Raw genomic sequence first — 22,347 nt, forward strand, 5'->3', positions numbered from 1 at the left:
TTAAATAGTTAAAATAAAAAGATTTAACAGTTTTCAGATGTACACCTTGATATAAAATAATTGCAATTCTTACATCATATTTTGAAAGAAGGACTGGAAGATAAGAGTATAAAAACGATTAGGTCTACTATAAAATAAAACGCATTATTAGTGTGTGGAAAAAGAAGCTATTATGAATTTATATTTTGTTTAATCTATATTTATTATAATGTATGAGGACAAAATATTCAAATATATCATATACAACCTGGCAACACTGGGTACTTCAGCTAGTTTTAAAAAAAAAAAAGGAGGCTTATTAAAACATTTTTATTATTAAAATGCTTGTATAATGTGTCCTTGTAAATAAAATCTTGTGCTTTTTTTTTTTAATACGCACACTTTTAATGTTGCGATTTAATTCGGTAGCAGACAAAAATATGTGATATACAAAACTTTTTTTTTTTTTTTTTTTTTAATAAAAGCATTCAGAGATTTATTAGTAAAGCCAACATGCGACTAAGGGTAAAAATCAAATATACAATAAATAAATGTTACCATAAAAATAAAAGTTACTTTTCCACCTACCTGACTTTTCGTTTGTTTGTTTTTTTTAAGTAGTTTTAAATGCTGTTTATTTTGTAGCAACTAAACTTTACAGAGTAAAAAAAAATGTTTACATTTTGTTTTCTATAAACAAACAAGGGAAGAACATTTTATTTTGAAATCTTTTCAATGTGTTTATATAGATAAAATGAACAGTTATTTGCCTCCCACAAAGACAATGTTAGAAGCTTTACACTTTGAAAAAAGGGTTTTTGTTTATAATAGTTTTTTTTTTTTTAAATTAAAATGTGTTTGTAAGTAAAAAAAACTTTAAATAATCATGCATTCTTAAACTTCATATTGAATTTGTTAGCAGATGGGGCAGGTAATACACATTAAAAAATTAAGTGGATAGAAATCCTTCTAGACTGAGGCAATTTTATGGAGTCGGGGGCTACATTAAAATCCAATTTTTTTATAATGCTTGTATATAAATATCTTATATATGATGCTCTATTTTCTTATAATAAACCTTTAAATTCAACCGTATGTCGAACTATACTCACATGGAAAGGTCAATAAATAACCAAGTTTGTTTGAACTTTTTATAAAAAACGCAAATTATATAAGGATCTCTAAATAAAATTATGTATCTTGAAATATTTTTTGTTTGTTTGCCCAGTATACAAAAATGTAAACATTTTTTATTTTGTATATTATTTATAAATGCGTTTTGTTATAAATACATTTCTAAAAACAAATTTTGTCAATAAAACTGTTATTAAATAAAAACTCTTTTTTCAAATAGTAAACCCCTACATTTACCCTCGTGAGGAAGCAAGTAAATTTCAAATTTTTTTTTTTAATAACTTATTTTTTTTATAAATAAAAAAAAAAATAAGTTATTAAAAAATTATAAATAAAATGTATTTTTAAAATGTTTTACATTTGTTTGCTTACAGAAAAAAAGCAAACTTTTTATTTAATCTGAAAAGTTTAAAAGGAATAAATGTATATATTATTTTTATTATTCTGTGAAGTGTACACTATTTAAAAAATATTTTTAATAAAAGTTTTTGCATATTATCTTTTTCTGATTGATTATTTGTATTTGTTATATTATTGAATATTTATTTAAATGTTTGTTTATTATTTGATTAAATATTTATATATTCGAATATTTGTTTTCCTTTTACATATATACAATATTAAAACAATACAATACATATTAAAATAGGTAAATTTTTTTTTGAAGCAGCACCCTCACTAATCTTAGGCACGAGCCGCCACTAAAGTAAATTTCACCTGGTCTAAATGCACAACAGTGTCCTAATTTTTAGAATTGAAACTTGTAAAATCTTGGGCAAAATGTTTAGTCACATTATATTTAAAACAATGCATTATCTGACATTATCTGTTCATAGGTCTTTGTTCCTTGATACTTTTGTATCTATTGTAATCTACTGTTTCAACGTCTTTGATATTGATGAAATATCAGAAAATACTTTCTTCATTGATGATGACCTGGTTTTCATGCTAATTTTTTTGTTTTTTTTGTTTTCATTGATACATTTGTTATATTCAGAACAAAAAATGCCGTCTCGCAGAGTAATTTCAAATTTCCATAATTTTTGATATAGAAATTAATAATGTACCATAAATTCATTTTTTATTAACTGTGGCTTTTTGTAAGAATAAAATTCCTTAAATTGTGTTTTCATCCTGTAAGTAAATTTTGTTCAATTTGTTTATGATTTTATTCAATCTGGTTGCTCCACCGATATCCATTATTGCCAAATGTCAAGCACATCCTCTTATATTTTATGGTAGTGGCAAAAATACAACTGAGCCCTGTTTTTCTTTAGATAAATTTGTGAATATATACCATATACCTACATCTTGCTTCCATTTAGCATATGATTCTTTGTGAGTGTTTTGTGAAAAAAAGCAATCTTTCTTTTAAATTTACTGAACAAAATAATTTCTCATCACATGAAAAAAGACAACTTTTACTAATATTAGTTAACATGTTGCATAAATTCGGACAATGACATGCATCTGTTTGTCCCAACCACCATCTTTATTTGACAAGCTAATAAGCAACAATAGCAACAAGTAAGGGAGATCACTCTAAAAATTCATTACGAATGAATAGAACTTTAATATTTCAATAGAAAGGAGATAACTTAGCATTGGAGTCCAAAGTTAATTATTTTCAATAAAACCTACAGGAGGGAGGGTGCATATCATCGAATACCATTTTTCTAATACTAATTTAAAGGGCAGGAGAATGAGAAGATTTTGCCAGGTCTATAACCAGCATCACCAAAACTTGCTCAGGTCTCTCTCGAAATTTATTAACATTGATTTGTTCTAAAATATTTAGTACTTTATGGATAGGAATCTCTTTCATCTATATATTAAGATGATAGCGCGTGTTATTTTGTGTCACGTTTACATCTTTTTTCTTTCAAGTGTCTGTCGTTTCATTGTTATGACCTTCCATTTCTTGTAATAAATAATTTAACCAAGAGTTCTTCATAATTTTCTCAAATTTTCAACCTAGACCGATTAAAAAGCTTGTCCTGTCTCTGAATACCCTTTATGTAAAATTTCAAATGTTTAGACCAGAAATTGTCTGAGTAATTTGGTAGAGACCGCAGAGGTCAATTTTTTTTTTTTAACTTTGACCCCTATTATGACCCCTTAACATTTATTGCTTTGGGCTCCAATCAAGTTATTAAGTTAGATCTATGTCCAAGAAACCTATATCTAAAATTTCAATTGTTTGTACCCAAAATTAGCGGAAGAGTTTGGTAGAGTTCTCAAAGGTCAAATCGTTGAACTTTGACCCCTTAACAGCCAAATTTCTGGCCGAAAACTCACTACCCTGTATATCAAATTTCGAGTCTGTAGACTGAAAATTGAGTTATTGTGTAGGGAAATGTACACAGACAGACACTTTCACTTTTATAGATATACTAGCATTTCAGCTCGGCGTTGCCCGAGTGTTTGGAGGTGTATGTTGAGCAAATAATGAAAAAAAAAAAAATGGTCAATTTTTTAAAACTTTGACCCCTATTATGACCCTTAACATTTATTGTTTTGGGCTCAAATCAAGTTATTAAGTTAGATCCATGTCCAAGGAAACTTTATCTAAAATTTCAAGTGTTTATACCCAAAATTGGCGGAGAAATTTGGTAGAGTTCTCAAAGGTCAAATCATTGAACTTTGACCCCTTAACAGCCAAATTTCTGGCCGAAAATGGATTACAAAGATTTCCCCAAATCTCACTACCCTGTATATCAAATTTCAAGTCTGTAGACTTAAAATTGACAGCATTATTGTGTAGGGAAATGTACACACACGCGCACACACACACACACACGTTCACTTTTATAGATATACTAGCTTTTCAGCCCGGCATTGCCCGGGTGTTTGGAGGTGTATGTTGAGCAAAAAAAAAAAAGAAAGTGGTAGTAGGAAGGCAGGCTCGAACCCGTACCGTGAAGGAGGAAAAGAACAGGAAAAAAGAACATGACGTCTTTGCTGTTACGACCACTGTCAAACCAGGAGTGACGTAGGTTTTAATTAAGGCTAGACAATCAAAAAGAGTGGATGACTTTTGAAAATATCAGCGAAAAAAGCGACCCCCTCCCTGTAGAAAAGTGCCCAGTTGAGGGTGAAGAAATTAATGCTTTTAGCCAATTTTTCGATATTTTTCGTCTGAAGGGTCGAGCTTTAAACGATACTGATCTTGTGAAAATCCATACATTTATATATTGATAGCTCAAATTTTCGACCCAAACCGATTAAAAAGCTTGCCCTATCTCTGAATACCCTTTATGTAAAATTTCAAATGTTTAGACCACAAATTGTCTGAGTAATTTGGTAGAGACCGCAGAGATCAAATTTTTTTTAACTTTGACCCCTTAACATTTATTGTTATGGGCACAAATCAAATTATTAAGTTAGATCCATGTCCAAGGAACCTATATCTAAAATTTCAATTGTTTATACCCAAAATGGGTGGAGGAGTTTGGTAGAGTTCTCAAAGGTCAAATCGTTGAACTTTGACCCCTTAATAGCCAAATTTCTGGCCGAAAACGGATTACAAAGATTTTCCCAAATCTCAGTATTCTGTATATCAAATTTCGAGTCTGTAGACTTAAAATTGACAATTATTGCGTAGGGAAATGTACACACACACACACACACACACACACACACACACATACACATTCACTTTTATAGATATATAGATATTGTAAATGCAGATAAGTTAACTCCCTCTTTTGCTTGTCAGTGAAAATTTATCAAAGAGATATGCATGATCTACACCATATTATCAAATAACAAGCATGATGTGCTGTTAACGTGTAGACTTTTACAACTGCATTGAATTTGAAGCAAATAGATGTAAGCATAAGCAAAATTTCAGTCCTTTCTCTTCCTATCGAATTAACATTATTGTTTTGTACTTTAAAATCACTGTCAAAGAAAATTATTATTCATCTTTTAGTTTTCATGTTGAGGAATTGTAAATTGCGATAATGTGCAAACCAAAAATGAAGTATTCTTCATTAGTCATACTTTTATTTTGTATTTTTGGGCTCTCGCTACCATTACATATATATTTTTATTTTTCTGGTTTAGCTTATGTATATTTTCTTGATAAATTACTAATTACATATCAGACATAAGTAATTTATGTAAAAATTTCACTAACTATTGACAAATACCATCAACCATGATAACAACCAGTTTCTGCTGGAAATATTTTGATATTAGTCCCAAAAATAAGAACACAGCTCCTTGCAAGTTATGTCGAACCATCACTTCAAAGGGTGGCAAATCAGCAAAAACTGACTAATATGTTAAACCATCTTAGAAAGGTTCATTTAAAAGAAGCAAAAGTTGTAGTAAAGAAAAGGAGGCACAATGAATATTCAGAGACAGACATTCCAGAAACACGTGGCAACAACTACAAGCCTCCAGCGAAACACCAAACTACGACAGAATCAATATTAGCCAAAAAGAAAGTTTGGGGTATTAATGACCACAGGTCACAAGAGATTCATTATCTGATAAGAGAAATGCTGTTGATATTCAACCATATTCTGTAACACCTGACATTGGATTATTAAATCCAATTTATTGCAAAACTTTGTAATGAAGTACTTTTTTAATGGAATGCTGTAATTTGAACAAAATAACGTTTGATCTATTTACACAAGTAAAACAAAAATTCAGCTGTCTCTTGCTGAAATTAGCAACATTTCATTAACTACAGACATTTGGACAGCTGCAACAGATAATGCTTCCTTTCAGTATTTGACAAGTTTCAAATGACTTGGAACCATGCTGAGCTGTGCTTAGAGTTATTCCATTCCCTGGTGCACACACAGGTGCAAGAATAAGTGAAGAATTGTACAATATTCTGAATGAGTATAAAATCTTCAATAAAGTTTTATTAGTCTTGCAGGATTCAGATACAAATATAGTTGCTAATGTCAGGGAATGTGATTTAGAATAACTATCATACATTGTAACTCAGTCTGTGGAGACAACAATTACATCTAAAGGAAATATAGTCTCACTTTAATCGCTTTTTATTAGCAATTAGCAAATTAACTGAAATACAGGATCAGCTTAATTTGGAACAAAACGAAATCATTAAAGATGTGACCACATGGTGGAATTTAACATTTTATGCTGAAAATAAATTAAGAACAACGAAAAGCTCTTGTAATGTGTGTTGTTAAGATTACTACCTTAACAACTTACCAATGGGGACATGTTCAAAAAAATATTCCGTTCCTGAGTCTATTTGAAGAAATCACCAAAGAAACAAGTCACAGAACATCAACCATATCAATGATACCGACAGATTTAGCTCTGAGGTTATTAGTCAAAAGCTGTCGAATCTAATTCTAGTATTTCTAACTTTAATGGAATCCCTTTTACTATTTTTAAACAATTCAGGTTATCAATGGAAACAAGATCTTAATCCTATCTAAATACTTGTGTATGTCTACTTTCCTAAACCCATAATTTAAATATTCATTTTAAAAGATTGGCATAAAAAACATATTTAGAATTGAATTCTATATCTACTTTCAATTGATGATAATGAAGCAGAATCAGCAGGATACACTATCCTGCTGAGGGTGAAGAAACACGAATAAGCATACAACATGGAAACTTTGAAACCAACTGACACAAAAAACAGTAAAAATGCCACAAAAGAGGTTTTCAGGTTTTCATCACTGCTTGACAATAAGAAAGTAAAGTACAATTATTTTTAATTCAATTTCGGCTTTCATTTTTTAAGTGTGAAAAGTGAACATTTATAATAACAAATTGCACTGATGAACAATTTTTAAAGTATCATCAAATAAAACTGAATTAAATGACAGTAAATATGAACATTTAATATAATTCTATACATAATGATTATTATGCTTACTTTTTTTTAAAACAATTCCAACTGCAACTTACTGCATTATAAGTCGATAAAAATGCTGATATGTTTAATTTAGGTGGCAGAAAAAGTACCAAATGTCATAAACATATACTAATTTCAAAATCACTCATCACAAAAACTGTTAAAATATACAAACCTGGAATATTGCATACCTAATCAATACATATTGTAGAATACTATACCATGTACTTCTTAAATAGTATCCTCAAGGAAATATAATAATTTTATGTAGTGTTTTTCACTTTGTTTATCATGGAGATGTAATTAAGTAAACGTACATGTTCAATCTGTATTGTTTGGATTCATCGGACTACTGTTCTCATCTTGAGTGTGATTTTCACAAGGTTTCGGTCGGTGTAACCTCCAACCTTCTTCAGGTGTATCTTATAGAACTTGGGAATGTTTCTGTCGAACTCAGGAATTTGGATGGAATTTTGAGCAGAGCCCTTTATTTACTTCCTGAGTTCGACAAGATACACCTGAAGAAGGTCGGAGGTTACATCGACTGAAATGTTGTGAAAATCACTCAAGATGAGAACAGTAGTCCGATGAATCCAATACTAATCTCAAAAATTCAGAAAGGTACATGTTCAACATCAATTTAATTTTAATAAAAGAGAGAACTGCATGTTATCAAGATAGTTCTTTATACAATTGGTATTTCTTTGCTATTCTGTTGAATTCTTTGCTTGACACTGATTACATTTGTCTATTTGAGGTGATTCCCTCAACTCCTTCCTTAGTCAAACACATACAGAGAAAAAACTTCAGTTGTCCTTCTTCAATGTTTGTAGTAAAAATCACTTGTTTTGTATTATTAAATTGTTAGGTGAAAGTACAGACTAGTTAGAATAACACCCACTCTTCCACACGTTAAGAAATGGTTTCCAAAAGTTCTCTGCATAAGTACTATTGTTTTTTATTGTTTTAACATTTTTATTTTATTTTTGTATTGGCTTCGTTCAAGTTAACGCTATGATTGTTTACAAATGATTTATTTCAGGTTTGTGTGGAGTGTTCTGCTTTATGTTGAATGGCCACAGAAGGTCCCTTCTGATTAATGTTTACCAGTTTTAAAATAAGCAAACGAACTTGGCTGTTTTTTTAGAATAACAGACTACATTTTAATTGGTAAACATTAATCAGAAAGGACTTTTTTGTGGCGTGAAGCAGAATGATTTGCACAAACCGGAATTTTTAATAACAGATTCGTTCAGTTTTTTCATACAAGAATTTGTGACACTATAAGATTCCTACCTTAACAACTTACCAATGGAGACTTGTTCAAAAAATTGTTCAGATATTGAGTCCATTTGAAGAAATCACCAAAGAAGCAAGTCACAAAACTTCAATCATATCAGTGATAATTTTAGCTTTGAGGTTATTTCTTTCAAAAGCTGTCCAATCTAATTCTGATAATTCTGACTTTAGTTGAACACTTTTCCACTGTTGAACAATTCAGTGAATTAATGGAAACAAGATTTTCATCCTATTGAAATGTTAAAAACTTGTGTGTCTACTTTCCCAGATTCAAATTTAAATGTCACAAGAATGATATGGAAAACACTAAGAATTGGATTCTATATCTTCTACTTTCTACTGATGATAATGAAGCAGAATCAAGCATTATTGAGGGTCAAGAAGATCACAGTAAAAATAAAACTGTATCTTTTTCAAGCCTGTTTGATAAATTAGCTTCAAATAAGCCTACAGTAACAAATGAAAACTTAGAGCAGGTAGAAGCTGAGTTAGACTGCAACTATGACAGAAATGCAAGAATCACAATCTAAACTTAAAAATAATAAATCCCTTTATGATTAAGTGCACAAATGAACTTGACCATTATGTAGCTTTACAACTAGTTGCAAGAGGTCATGATCCATTTCAGTAGTGGAAGAAGACAAAGGAAACCTTACCACTGTTGGGTAAACTGACTTCAAAATATTTAAGTGCACCACCTTCATCTGTGGAAAGTGAGTGACTTTTTAGTGCAGGTGCTAATGTGTATGAACCTATGAAGAACAGACTGTGTCCCAAGAAACTCTAATGTTTCTACATTACAACTTAAGAGGAGACTATGAGAGTAGAGCAGAGGAGGCAGGCAGCAAGAATAGAAGAGGAAGTAGAGCTGTAGCAGGTGCAGAACTTCAGCTTAGTTTATTCACTTAAAGAATTACAATTTGTAACGTTACAATATTACATCATTGGTTGTACTAGTAATTCTGTTAGGTAAACGCCGGGCAACACCGAGCAGAAGGTATTTATTCAGTTATCAGTTTATCTATCGGTCTATCTAATTATTTATTAATCTAGCAGAGTAAATAACAGGAATTGAATCAAGGAAACGAGAAGTTGAGCGAACATGCAGGCGCAGAAAGGGTCATGTTGTGACCTGTATAAAACTCTGTAATGTTGGTTTGTACTTTCAAATTGTAATTTTTTTTTTTTCTTATCTAATCATTTATAAATTGGAAATTGGAATTTTAGTTAATAAAGGCAAAAAGCCATAATAGTGACAAGGCACTTAATTAAATGTTAAGTTAAATTAGTACTTACTATGTATATTGTCAAAGATATCTGATGAGTCACTTTGGCAGTGATGAAATGATTTAAATTTAATAGGAAAAAGAATGGTAAGTAATCGGCCAATTAATCTGCAAATTAGGCCGATTACTGATTACCTGACGATTAATCAGTACATTCCTTATATATAATTTTTTTTTTTCTTCATAAATTTTGGTTTCAGTTTCAATTCAAACTAATGAACCCAAATCATGGATATATTTTTTTATTTTTGAAATCATAACTTTATAATATATAAGAATCAATAGGAAATTGACCCTGTATACGAAATCTGCATAAATTAAAATATATCATATTTTACAACCAGGCTATACCTGGCATCCCTAACTAGTAACACATAATTTTAACAGATTATTACTGTAATGAATATCTAGAGCATTATGAACCAGTGAAATGAAATTTATCTCACTAAATAATAACCCCAGTGTAATCATAATCATCATAGAAGATGTTGATGAGACGGGAAAAAATTGCACCAACTTTCTCTTAATAAAATGCAAAAAACTGAGATTCAGATGATTCATATTTTGAAAAATTACTTTTTTTGATGCAGGCCAATTTGGTGAGTGTGTGAGGGGGAATGAATGGCAAAACTTTGTTTCACATAGCCTTTGTTTAGTAATCTGTTTTGGTCCATGAAACAGGGAAACTTGTCAATTGACTTTAATTATTCCCAACGGTTTCTTCAACTGATATGGGTGCTGATTAAAAACAAAATACATCAGCTTCTGATCGAACAAATAAATCTTAACTTAAAATTTTAAGTTTTTATTGTCTTTTACTTTTTTTTTTCTATGAGGAGTAGGAGGATGTTAGATCCTAAATGATGTACAAAAATAATGATTAAATATCTATATGTGACCTACAAATTCCCCACTCTAAACTATAGCACCTTCAAGTGGACCCAAGATTTGTAATTCCCTGCTTCAAAAGATATGGATAGAATTTATCAGAAGATATCTCTTTCCAATCTATCTCTTTCATGACACATAACTCCATTGGCATGGTGTCTGCTGAAAAATTGAGAAATTTGTTCATAATTGTGGACTATACTATTGAACTGGAAAGGTTTCTGCCTTACTCTTTTAAACATTCATTTTTCATTAACCTGTACAAGCAGCACTATGAAATCACTATGAGTTATGCATTCTTTATTGATCTGTATTCAGCAGAGATTGAACCACACTCTTTTGATTACATGAAGATCATCCACTGGTGTTGATCCAAAAAGAATTGCCAATATCAAATGGTTCAATTAATAATCTTCATATTTTAGCAGTAAATGCTTGCATTCTTTCCTAACCTCCCTCAACTCATTTACATTGTTTCAGAGGTGATATTCCCAGCAAACTCTTGTGGCAAATCTTCTTATACCATAAATTGAACATTTCTTATGCATTGGCTGAAAAGTAGCATCACACTGTGTAAGATTGAGAATGTCACCAACCACCTTGCACATGTGGATGATATCTCATTCTGCTCCTGGAAGATTACTTTCTGGGGCTATTTAATCACCAAACTACCTGAAAAACAATGTTAAAAAAAAAATAAGACTTAATACCTTGCAAGTAAAAAAGTATACTCATTTACCTGGCTTGACTTGATCCAAACCTCAAACAATGTGAAACATGGTGCAATGCAGTTCACACTCTAAACCAGAAATGACCATAATATTTGCATGTGTGTCATCAATATGTTCATCTCTGCAACCTTCATTTTTTTTGCTATTCTTTTTTACTTTGTTACTAGTTGATCCATTTGATACCCCCTTCACATATGACCCTCTCTCTCTGGAGAATTATCCTTGCTAGTGGATGAGTCCTACATTTTCCCTCCAGGATTTTCAATGTCTTCATGATTTTGTTGATATTCTCTGCTCTGTTGTTGGTCAAAAGCTAAAGTGCTGCCCCAAAAGAGTTGGAAAGAGTTACACCAATCAAAAAATACAGCACCATTTCTTGTTAAGAATGCAAAAGCTTAGATCAACCATTATACATATGAATGCATAATGAAACTATTAGTTATTCAAATGTATAGGACCTGAAGATATCTAAAATAAGCTTAATGAAGAGAAAGGGAGGCAAGTTGAACTCCGTTGTCACTTTTTCAAGTTTCTTGTTTGGACGGAATTAATTTATTTACAAAATCATTTATCTCTGTAAGCACAGTATTTGTTGTTGTTTTGTTTTTTTTTGTTGTTTTTTTTTCATGACCATGAACGTAATGGTATTGCACAACAAGTACACTTTTTCTTATGTGAGAAGGCATATATAGCCTGACTAGAAGTTCATTACTAGTTGAAACAAAAATTATTTCGTCCTTTATTAGGAATGAATTGTTAGCATTTTTGTACAATAAAAACTCTTTCAGTTAAAAAAACGATCCAAATTTATTTTACTATTAACTCCTATCGTTTATATTTGCTTAAGTATTCTCACTGTTCCTGTTTGCATCAAGAGCACTTGATCAGATCTGCGCAAATATGATTTTTACCTCAGAGGTATTCTCTGCTGCATTTGTAACATTTTTGTTTGGACAAATTGAATACTCTGAGGCTTTAGCAAATGATACTGTTTTTTTTTTTTGTTTTGTTTTTTTTGTTTTTTTTTGTATCCCATTCTATTATTTAGATCTTTGTATTTTTATTCATTTAAAAAAAGTTTTAATAATTACTTTTGTATTTTTTACATTTGATAATGACTTCATCTTTTATTCTAATTACATTTTTGTAATTAATTTCATTAATATTTATAATTTTATCATTTATTTTATGTGCAGTTATTTTGTGTAGCTTATTTGTTTTACACAATCATTTACATAATATTATTTTATTCTTTCTTTCAGTAAAAACTGCATTGTGCATAAATGGAGTCGACATCTGCCACAATGGATTCAAGTCACATGGAAAATGGCATTGGAGAAAATAAAGTTGATCAAAAAATGACTCCTTTAAGTGAGAGCAAAGTTCTTTTGAATGGAGCTGTTGAATGTGATACTCATGAACACTATGCAAAACATGAAAATAATGTAGACAATGAGCGAGTTGTAATTAATTCAGTTGAGGACATACAAATTGACAAACAAATTGAGTCTGCAAATGAAAAGGTGTTTGCATCAAAACCAGAAAATTCCTTGTTAGAAAATTCAATCTCAAATGAAGAACCTAAAACTTCTGAGGGAATGGAACCATTAAAGTCTGAAGCCACTGTGGAAGGTGGCGAAAGTTTGGAAAATATGCCAGAAACTTCTGAGCAAGATAATGTGAAAGAACTAGAAATGCCAATGGACATTTTGGGAAATGGACTTTTATTAAAAAAGGCAAGGCTTTTAAATTTGTTAAATTTTTTTTTGTTAAATTAACTTTACTTGCCCAGCGTTGGCTGGAATGCAGTGAAGTCATTTTAGTTTCTAAATTTTATTCACCTTTTATTCACCTTCAGACACATTGCTACTGAGACGTAAGAAGCTACGATGAATTAGGTGCCAGATTTAGATTGTTCTGGGTATTTTAAAGGAAGTCAGAATTTGACATTGGTGAGTTTCATCTTTACCCAGCCTTAAATTGGTTATAAAGTTCTTATCGATATACACAAGAACTAATTTTTTATCTGAACAAAAAAGAATAAAAATAGGCATCCTTATTATTTTAATTCTTCCAACTACTATTTTCATCTTGAGTGTTATTTGCACAATGTTTTGGTCGATGCAACCTCCGACCTTCTACAGGTGTATCTTGTCAAATGCAGGAATCTTTCTGTCAAACACATGAATCCACACAGAATTTCAAACAGAACCATTTATTTAATCCAAAAGGATAGCATGCTCTCATTCCGCCATGACTGAGTAGAGGTCCTAAGTAATTCGCCATTGTATTTTGAGTATCGCCTGCTTTCAATCTCTAGAACAGTATAACTGAATTCACCAAGTACTTTATCCACTATGCTATAGTCCCATGGTTCGACCAAAATGTGAAAATAACACTCGGGATGAGAACAGTAGTCCGAAGAATTTAAATCATACAAATAATTATCATTTCAAAAATTCAGAAATGGAAAGATGCTTTATATCTAAAGTATAGTAAGATTTTCCCGATTAAATTTCTAACAAACAAAAACTGTATACAAAATGTTTTTTCATCATTAATGTTTTGAAAAGGGAAAATTTCCATTTCCAATCATGTTTTACATTTGTATATTAAATCTGCTCACCAGCTTCTGCTTTGATTATTAATGTTATAGACAAACTCAGAGAGGATGACCTTTAAGTCACAAGTCCTCTTACTGCTATCATAATTACAGTATTTTGTAGGGTACATAAATCTTAGTTACACAATTTGTAGACTCTATGGATGCTCAAATATGTAATCATCATTCACATTTTCTTACATCAAAATTTATGAGTTAAATCAAAGCAAAGAGTGAATATTAATTAGTTGTATTTTGATATTAGATTTACTGTAATATTACAGTCACACTACAAAAGCAAGTTACATGCGTAATGTTTTGTTACGTTTATGTTCACCTATACCTTTTATTTCACTTTATAGTAGAGAACCAATGATATGTGTGTGAGCGTCATAAAACCTTTGTTTCTCTTCCATTAATGACTTGCAACTTCATACTTGTATATGTGTTTTATTATTCAATTAATTTAATTTGTTACATAATTCTGCTGAATATCTTAACATTACTGATGTCTTCTGATGTTATTAACGATTTTTGTTTTATCAACTATGAATCTACTGATACTACTACTATTATCAATATTAAACATTAATAGTAGTAATAATGATCATAAGTCAATTTACATTTAAACATAAAATCCATACATTCATAATGAAAAACAAATTATTTGAAACTTTTTTTTAAACTATTTCTTTCTTTTTTCACATTAAGATAAAAACATTGCCAACTTTCAAAAACTTATGATGACAATTAGTGTTGGGACGATTCCGATTCCGATTAATCGTCCCACCACTAATATTACTGTTATATGTTTGCTTATCAATGATACTAATATTAATAATTCTAGTAATAATATTTATGTGCTTTAATAAATGTAGAGCTTATTGTAATAATGAAGCTGGTAATTGCCATTTATAGAAAGTAAACAATTTGAATAAGAATACGAGGTTCAGGGATGGAATCAAAAGATTTTGATTTCCTCAACTTTTTTGACCGATATTGAGACATGTTAGTTTAGTTTGATTTAGTATCTTCCATACTGATAACAATATTATATGAGGTTTACAAAAACATACTTTTTCACACAATCATAATGCATACAATTTATATGTCCCTTTTAAATCTATATTCTTTGTGAGATCAACTTCTCATCTCTGCATATTTGTTTGTAGCACTGTTATGATTCTATCCATCATAGTTTTGGCCCTATTGTAGAACCATAAAAGCTATCTTCGTTCAAGTCAATTTTTTGTCCATAGTCCTAGTATCACATGATCAGATCTTAAGACTTTCTTAGTTTGGAGACACTTCATCCAAACAGTGGATGGGCAAGTATCAGCATTAATTCTCTGCAGGGTTGAAAATAAATTGTTGTCTTGACTTGATTGAGTTTTTGGCTAAAATTGAAAAGTCTTTTTTTATTAAAATATATAATTAGCAATACCACACCATTTTTTTAATCTCAAATTAAGCATTATTGGAAAGAGCATAAAAAATGAAGAAATAATATCTTTAGATTTTTAAAATTTGTCCATTAGAACTGGAGTTATGACCAAAGTAGCAAAGTATCAAAAAATGCATAAAAAATAAAAAAGTATTAAAAAATGCATGGTTCACTGGACATTTTGTCTTAAGTCAGTCCTATTTAAATGCATATAAGCTTGTGACTGAGAATGGTAGGAAATTTGCACAATTTACAGACTAACCAATCTTTAAAAAGCTGTATCTTTAGATCTTTTTAAGATATGATGAAATTTTGAACATACTATCATAACACCATGAAAGTTCAGATGGCTGTATGTATGACCATCTCACTTGGTAACTTACGGACTAATTAACATACTAATTAGCACATTTCAATTTCATTTTAATGGTTTTAAATAGAAAACATCATAAAACCAGCAAAGAAAAATATGAAGTACTATTCTAATGGACATTATCACGTCATGAAAAATCCAAGATGGCGACCAGGAAATCCCAGATGGATGCCATAACACGATTCAAAGAAGTTATTATCAAAATATGGCTTGTAGGATATCAAATTAAAGGAAATTTTTTAAATACATTAAACTATTAATACTATAAACTAATTAGCATAATTCAGTTTCATTTTAACTGCTTTAAGTGGAAACATCATAAAAACAACTAAAAAATGGCATGTAAGGCTTTATTATCATGTGAAATATTATTCTGATAGACATTATCATTTGTCATCATTATACCGTGAAAAATCCAAGATAGTGACCATGACACAATTCAAAGAAATTCTTAACAAAATATATCTTGTAGCATATCAAATGAAAGGAAATTCTGTACAGATTATAATTATGTTTTCAAGTACATTAAGCTAATTAGCATAATTAAGTTTCAATTTAATGGCTTTAAGTTGCCATAACAATTATCGGGTGGGTTTCTACCACTATTTTGAATAATTTTTTTATTTTTAAGTCATTGTCGAGACTTTAAAGATTTCAAGAAACATCACATCCATTTTTCTTGTTCTCATGTAATGCTCGACACTACTTGTTTTTTAAACCAAATAATTGTTAGATAAAAGTACAAAATAGTTACAAAATACCGTATGCTAAAAATGGGTTTCTAAATTAAGCTTTTCAGAAGTTTGGGAGGGACTCTGTTTTAGAGTTGCACCCACTTCCCCTTTAAAAACCAAAATTCATTTTAATGAAATTTTCAGTATTTATTAATTAACAATGACAGAATATAAAATATGTATGAAAATGAGAATATTTTTGGAAGTCTTATTAAACATTTCTATCCCGTTTAAACATGTTTTTCATTTATTTTTTGCACAAATAAACTTTCTATTCAATTTTTGTTTGAATTGAATGTTTTTTGACAAATTTTTTTCTGGCACTAAACAAAACTTAGCAAAATTATTTTTTCTTCTTTTCATAATCAAAAACTGATGTTTTCTAAATAATTAAAAATATAAATAAAAAATGTATATATATCATACTTTATTATGTATACTGTAAGCAAACGTTTTGTTATGAATTTACATGATGGCATTGCACGTTGCACTCCAAAAAATAAACAAAACAATCAAATGTTGGTGCTCGTTATCATTTCTATCGATGCACATGTAAAAAGTTCTTAACCAATTATTTCCAAATCTTATAACAAAAGAAATAAATATATTGGCTATTACATACCGCTTAAACTAAGTTTCTAGAAAGCCTCAACTTCAAGACGTTATAACTTTTGACTGGAAAGTCGCACATGTTTTGTTCAAATTCCGTGGTAAAGGCAATTCTTTTCTCTTATTGTTTTAAAAATATGCAATGTCATCAACTAGTAGAACTTCCATGTCTAGTATTTATATGAACAAACCTAAAACGTGTGTCTGAAAAGTCATCTGCAGCTCGCAGACACACCATGGCAACGTTTCATTGTTAATAGAATTAAATTGCGATTTCTTGGAATATAGAAATCACAACAAAAATATTAAAAAAAACATTTTAAAGAAAATTTATTTTGAATCCAGTCATAAATTTTATATGATTGATGTAGAAGAAATCTACTAATTACTGATTTAAAAACTATGACTGTCAGATTAAGTAGCAGAATGTGCCTTGTCCAGTGCTAAACGGTACCTCATTTGGTATTACTAATATAATGCATGTCCTAATTTCCTTCACACTAGGGTGACCAGATGCTGTGTGAGAGATATTTAGTAGACACATGCGTGCCAAACAAACTATAAAACTGCAAAAATAATTCACTTCAGAATAGAAAAAGCAAATAATCATCACCATGGCCACACCTTTTTGTCTACTGTATTCTTTCACTTCTAGACCACCTAGTATGAAGGAGAAGAATTATAATTATTGCCTTATAATTATTGCGTTATCAGTTACCTGTAACTGATGACGATTTCACACGACAAATATGTTCTACTTATGCTTCTTCAACCATGTCTGGTCAATGGTTGCACAAAACGGAAACCTCTGCATATTTTTTGTGCTACATGCTTATTAAATCCTGTGTTTATTAAATGTTTTATGATGTTTACAATATTGTTTAAATTAGTGATGATGAAAGAAAATGAAAACACATTAACTTTAGTTTATTTGCTTGTGTTGCAGATCCTTAAAGAGGGCAAAGGTCGTGATTCACGGCCTACTCATGGTCAGCGTGTTGTACTGAAGACTCAAGGAAAGTTAGAAAATGGAACTATTGTTGACCAAAATAACAGGCTCGAATTTATTCTTGGAGATGGTGATGTTATTTCTGGTGAGTTTTTGTCATTTGAGTGTACAATTAAAATTGAACATTTCTAAGGTGCCTGCATTTAATCTGCACAGTTTTAAACGTAAGCGTGACCGATCAGCAGAACATCTTATAGAGATGTGAGGGCAAATCTAATCATTTCATGTACCATTGTTGATGTCAAAACAATTGTAATATCCGAAAAAAATACAAATATGAAGTTATTCCTTGTTTTTGCTTTTTGCCAGTATGTATGTAATATATATGAGAGAGAGAGAAATAGATATCAGTACAAAGATAAAAGTGTGTATAGTATTTAAGGGGTGGAATGGGGGAGATATATATATGTCAGTACAAGACAAGTGTATATAGTATTTAAGATATGGAATGGGGGAGATATATATATGTCAGTACAAGACAAGTGTGTATGGTATTTAAGATATGGAATGGTTATATATATAAAAATAAAATAAGGATTACAGTTAAGTTTGCCAAAATGATCCAAGATGGCAAAATTAAAATAACTTATAAATATTAAAGAATTAATATTATAAAGCCATCTCAACCAGATATAAAAGCTCGATAAAACCAAATAGGAGATAGAGCTTATAATAAGAACAAGTAGTTAATAAAACATGTTAAAAAACACTTTGAAAAAGAGTTAAAAACATATTTAATTTTAAAAAGGAAACACTAAATAAATGGATAGTCCTTAATCTGCAGAGTTTCGAAGAAATACTTTCCTTCTCATCAGAGGGTAGGATTTAGCAAAATGCGGGGCTTGCAAAAGTATTAAATGAAACTACAAGTAAGTCATAGATCTTACTTGATAACAAAAAGTGAAGCGGAGGGAATATGATGAATAAAAAAGTAATTTCACGTGAAGGGTAAAATTTCCAATAACAGTAAAATCCAAAGATGCAGAATCCAAGAAAGTTAGTTAAATTTCCATTCGCACAATTAAAATCCAAGAGAACCGCGTAATTGGAAGATGATCCAAAGTAATCCGAAAGGCAGAAATCCGTGGAATAATTCACAAATAGGTAAAAGGAAATGGAAAAGAATTCTAATATATTATTAAAAGAAAGATAAAATGTGCGTAAAAAAGAAATGGATCAAATATACAGCTCGACTGTCAAAGCAAGATTGAATTCAGGAAAATGGGTGAAGAAGAAAGAAAAATTGAATTGTGATTGGAATAATTTTAAAATAGAAAAACCAATGTCAAAAGGACCCAGATAAGATAATGTTAAAGGCGCCAAAAAAATTGTGAGCAAAAAAGACGTCAACTGAAATTTACAAGTTATTATTTGAGAATTGAATTATCAGCAGGAGTTTTTGAAGGACAACCAAATGAAATAAGAAGAAATATAAAATAAATATGTACACATGTAAATACATACATATATATGAATACATACACACACACACACATATATATATATATATATATATATATATATATGTATAATATACACACACAACAAACACACCCACATACACACAGATAAGTAAATAGATGAATAAAAATAAATAAAAATAATAATTTAAAAATTAAAGGGGAGAGAGAGGCCAGTATCTGCAAATTCCGGATAAAGCAAGTAAGTATGTAAGTAAATAAGTAAGGTCATGTCATATGCTACTGGTATCATGTAACCCAGTACTACCTGCCTCATGGTTGGGTCACCGGCGACTAAAGTGGTTCCCCCACCAGACTTGTTTGGTGAGGAGGCCTCCCTGTAGGATTAAAAACAAGACCTTCCATAGGGCGAATGAACCCTTTTTCGGGGTCAATGGCCAATTAGCACCATGTGTGTTTGTATGTATGGTCATGTCATATGCTACTGGTACCATGTAACCCAGTACTACCTGCCTCATGGTCGGGTCACCGGCGACTGAACTGGTTCCCCCACCAGACTTGTTTGGTGAGGAGGGCGGCTAGTCTCCCTGAAGGATTAAAAACAAGACCTTCCAAAGGGCGAATGAACTCTTTTCTGGGTCAACGGCCAACTAGCACCGTGTATATTTGTGTGTGTGTGTGTGTATTGGGGTAGAGAGGGCTCCCGTAAGCCGTGGTGAAGGCAACCTTTCTAGGAGAAGCAAATCTCTGATTTAAAAAAAACCATAAAGCGGAAGACCAGTACCCGCATTAAGCTGGTCTGCAGTTTAATTTGTTGCTGGCTATCTTGCTCTTGCTTGTTGCTGGATCTCAACATTTTGAACTGAGAGAGAGACTTAGCTGTCGTACAAAGCTAAGACTCTGTAACATCATCTGTGTATAGATACTTCCTTAGGCATTTTTCTATTAAAGTGGCGATGGAAGTCATTTTTGGGCTCATGGACTTTAAGTGTCTAAGGGAGTAGCACTCGTCTGACAAGACGTGCAATCATCATGTAAGTAAGTAAATGCATATAGTAAAGTATAAGTAAACATACATGCAAAATATGTGTAAGTAGATGAATATATTGATAGATAGGAATATTTGAACGCTAAAAACGGAACTTACAGATGAAAAACTGGCCAAACAAAGGAAAAAAAAGAATTACAATAAAAAAAAAAAAATTTTTAAGTTGTAAAATATTAAGAAAGTATGTAGAGTGTAGAGAAAACAATAATGTTATAGAAAAGAATATATATCTGAAAGGTTAAATTAATGGCTATATAATTTCAAATTTATCATAATTGAATTTGGACTTGTGTTTGCAGAAAGAGATCATCTCTATAAAGACCTCCTTGGATATGTTTAAAGTGGTATTTAAGTTCTTTCAGATTAGAGCCTTATTTAAAAGAATCGGAGAAATTGATTGATAATAATTTTGGATGTCAAAGGTTATGAAGTTAAAGACGTGTTTATTCTTAAGGGAGACAAACCAATTAATTACGGAATCTGAATTTAGCCAAACAGGGAAATTAACTTTTTCTTTAATAAGAGGGATGATTCTGTCTAAGATGTTTTTGCTTACAGCACCTAAGTCAGATTTAAATGGGCAGATTAATGTAATTTTATAAACCTAATTTTTATGACAACCCCTCCATCAGATTAATCTGCCCATTTTCTTTTTGCCGGCACTGTATATATATATATATATATATATATATATATATATATATAGTGCCAGCAAAAAGAAAGTCTGCACTTGTAATTTTTTCAGAAACTGCAAATTTAAGCTAAATTTAATGTAACTGTTTAAACAATTTATACCTCATTTGATTCGCCTTTTATTTCTCTGTAATTTTACCTGCTCATATTTGACTTTTAATTGAAATATTCTAGTGCTCACGTCAATTTAAAAAAATAACTTCAAATTGAGGAGGCAAAAAAAGTCCACAGTAACAAATTCGCTTAAAACCAGATTAAATTATTGCCCCTAAATCAGTTTAAAATATCCACCAACAAGCAACAAAGCATCTCTAATCATTATTGTTGTTGCTCCAGGTTATACAACGTAACATTTAGTCCATATGCCATGACTTTCTCTTAGTGATCGTCAGGAGCTCATTAATCTCCACCTTTCTGGTTTATCCGATCGAGAAATCGGCCGCAGATTGAAATGTGATGAGAAAACGGTACGAAAGACTGTGCAAAAGCACCAAAACACCAGCAGTGTTCATGATGCCCCTAAATCTGTTCGCACTAGACTTACTTCTAACAGGGAAGACAATGCTATTAAGATCCAAAGCTTAAACAAATTTGAAACGGCTCCCCAAATCCAACAACAGTGCAATCTTGTTAAAAAGTGCTCTCTTTCTACTGTCAAGAACATATTGAAGGAATTTAATTTGTGAGGATATGTTGTAAGATGCAAGCCAATGATTTCTGTAAAGAACAGAAAGCGCCGTCTGGACTTCATCAGATGCAATGATGATCATGACTCTTTATATTGGTCACAAGTGCTTTTTAGCGACGAAAGCAAGTTCTCATTACGGTACAAGCACCCTTGCTGGATTGCTACGTATATCCAATATGTACTTTGCCTCCAAGATGACTGCCTATGTCTGACCTGCATGCTAAGCTAAAAAAAAAAAAAAAACTTCTGTTTTTCTTTTCTCAAACTAAACATTACTTGGCACTTAAAACTCTTATAATTAATCATAACTATATTCTGTAAGTGTAATCCTCTCCTGAAAACTAACAATCTGCTCTACTCCCCAAGCTGCCACTAATACTAATACACCTGACTCAGATGGGGGTCCTTTGCTTTCAGCCCATAACCTTCACATGCTGACCGATTGGAAGTCATGATCACTAAACATATGTTACATTTCTACCTCTCAGGCATGCATTAGTTTATTCTTATCCAGGTCGATACTCACTAACAATAGTCTGTACTTAGATA

General features: G+C 30.9%; 1 protein-coding gene across 2 annotated transcripts in view; it reads left to right on the plus strand.

Moving 5' to 3' along the window:
* LOC145276850 (peptidyl-prolyl cis-trans isomerase FKBP8-like) overlaps positions 1-22,347 on the plus strand; it is a 104,541-nt gene that overhangs the window by 14,484 nt on the left and 67,710 nt on the right. For both annotated transcript variants that reach the window (XM_080128215.1, XM_080128216.1), the window contains 2 exons: positions 12,440-12,913; positions 17,886-18,033. In XM_080128215.1, coding sequence (XP_079984341.1) covers positions 12,461-12,913; positions 17,886-18,033 — 601 coding nt within the window. In that variant the 5' untranslated portion in view covers positions 12,440-12,460. The remainder of the gene's footprint in view (positions 1-12,439; positions 12,914-17,885; positions 18,034-22,347) is intronic.

This window comes from Euprymna scolopes, chromosome 5 (assembly GCF_053919585.1).
Source record: "Euprymna scolopes isolate OS-2025 chromosome 5, ASM5391958v1, whole genome shotgun sequence".
Taxonomy (NCBI): domain Eukaryota; kingdom Metazoa; phylum Mollusca; class Cephalopoda; order Sepiida; family Sepiolidae; genus Euprymna; species Euprymna scolopes.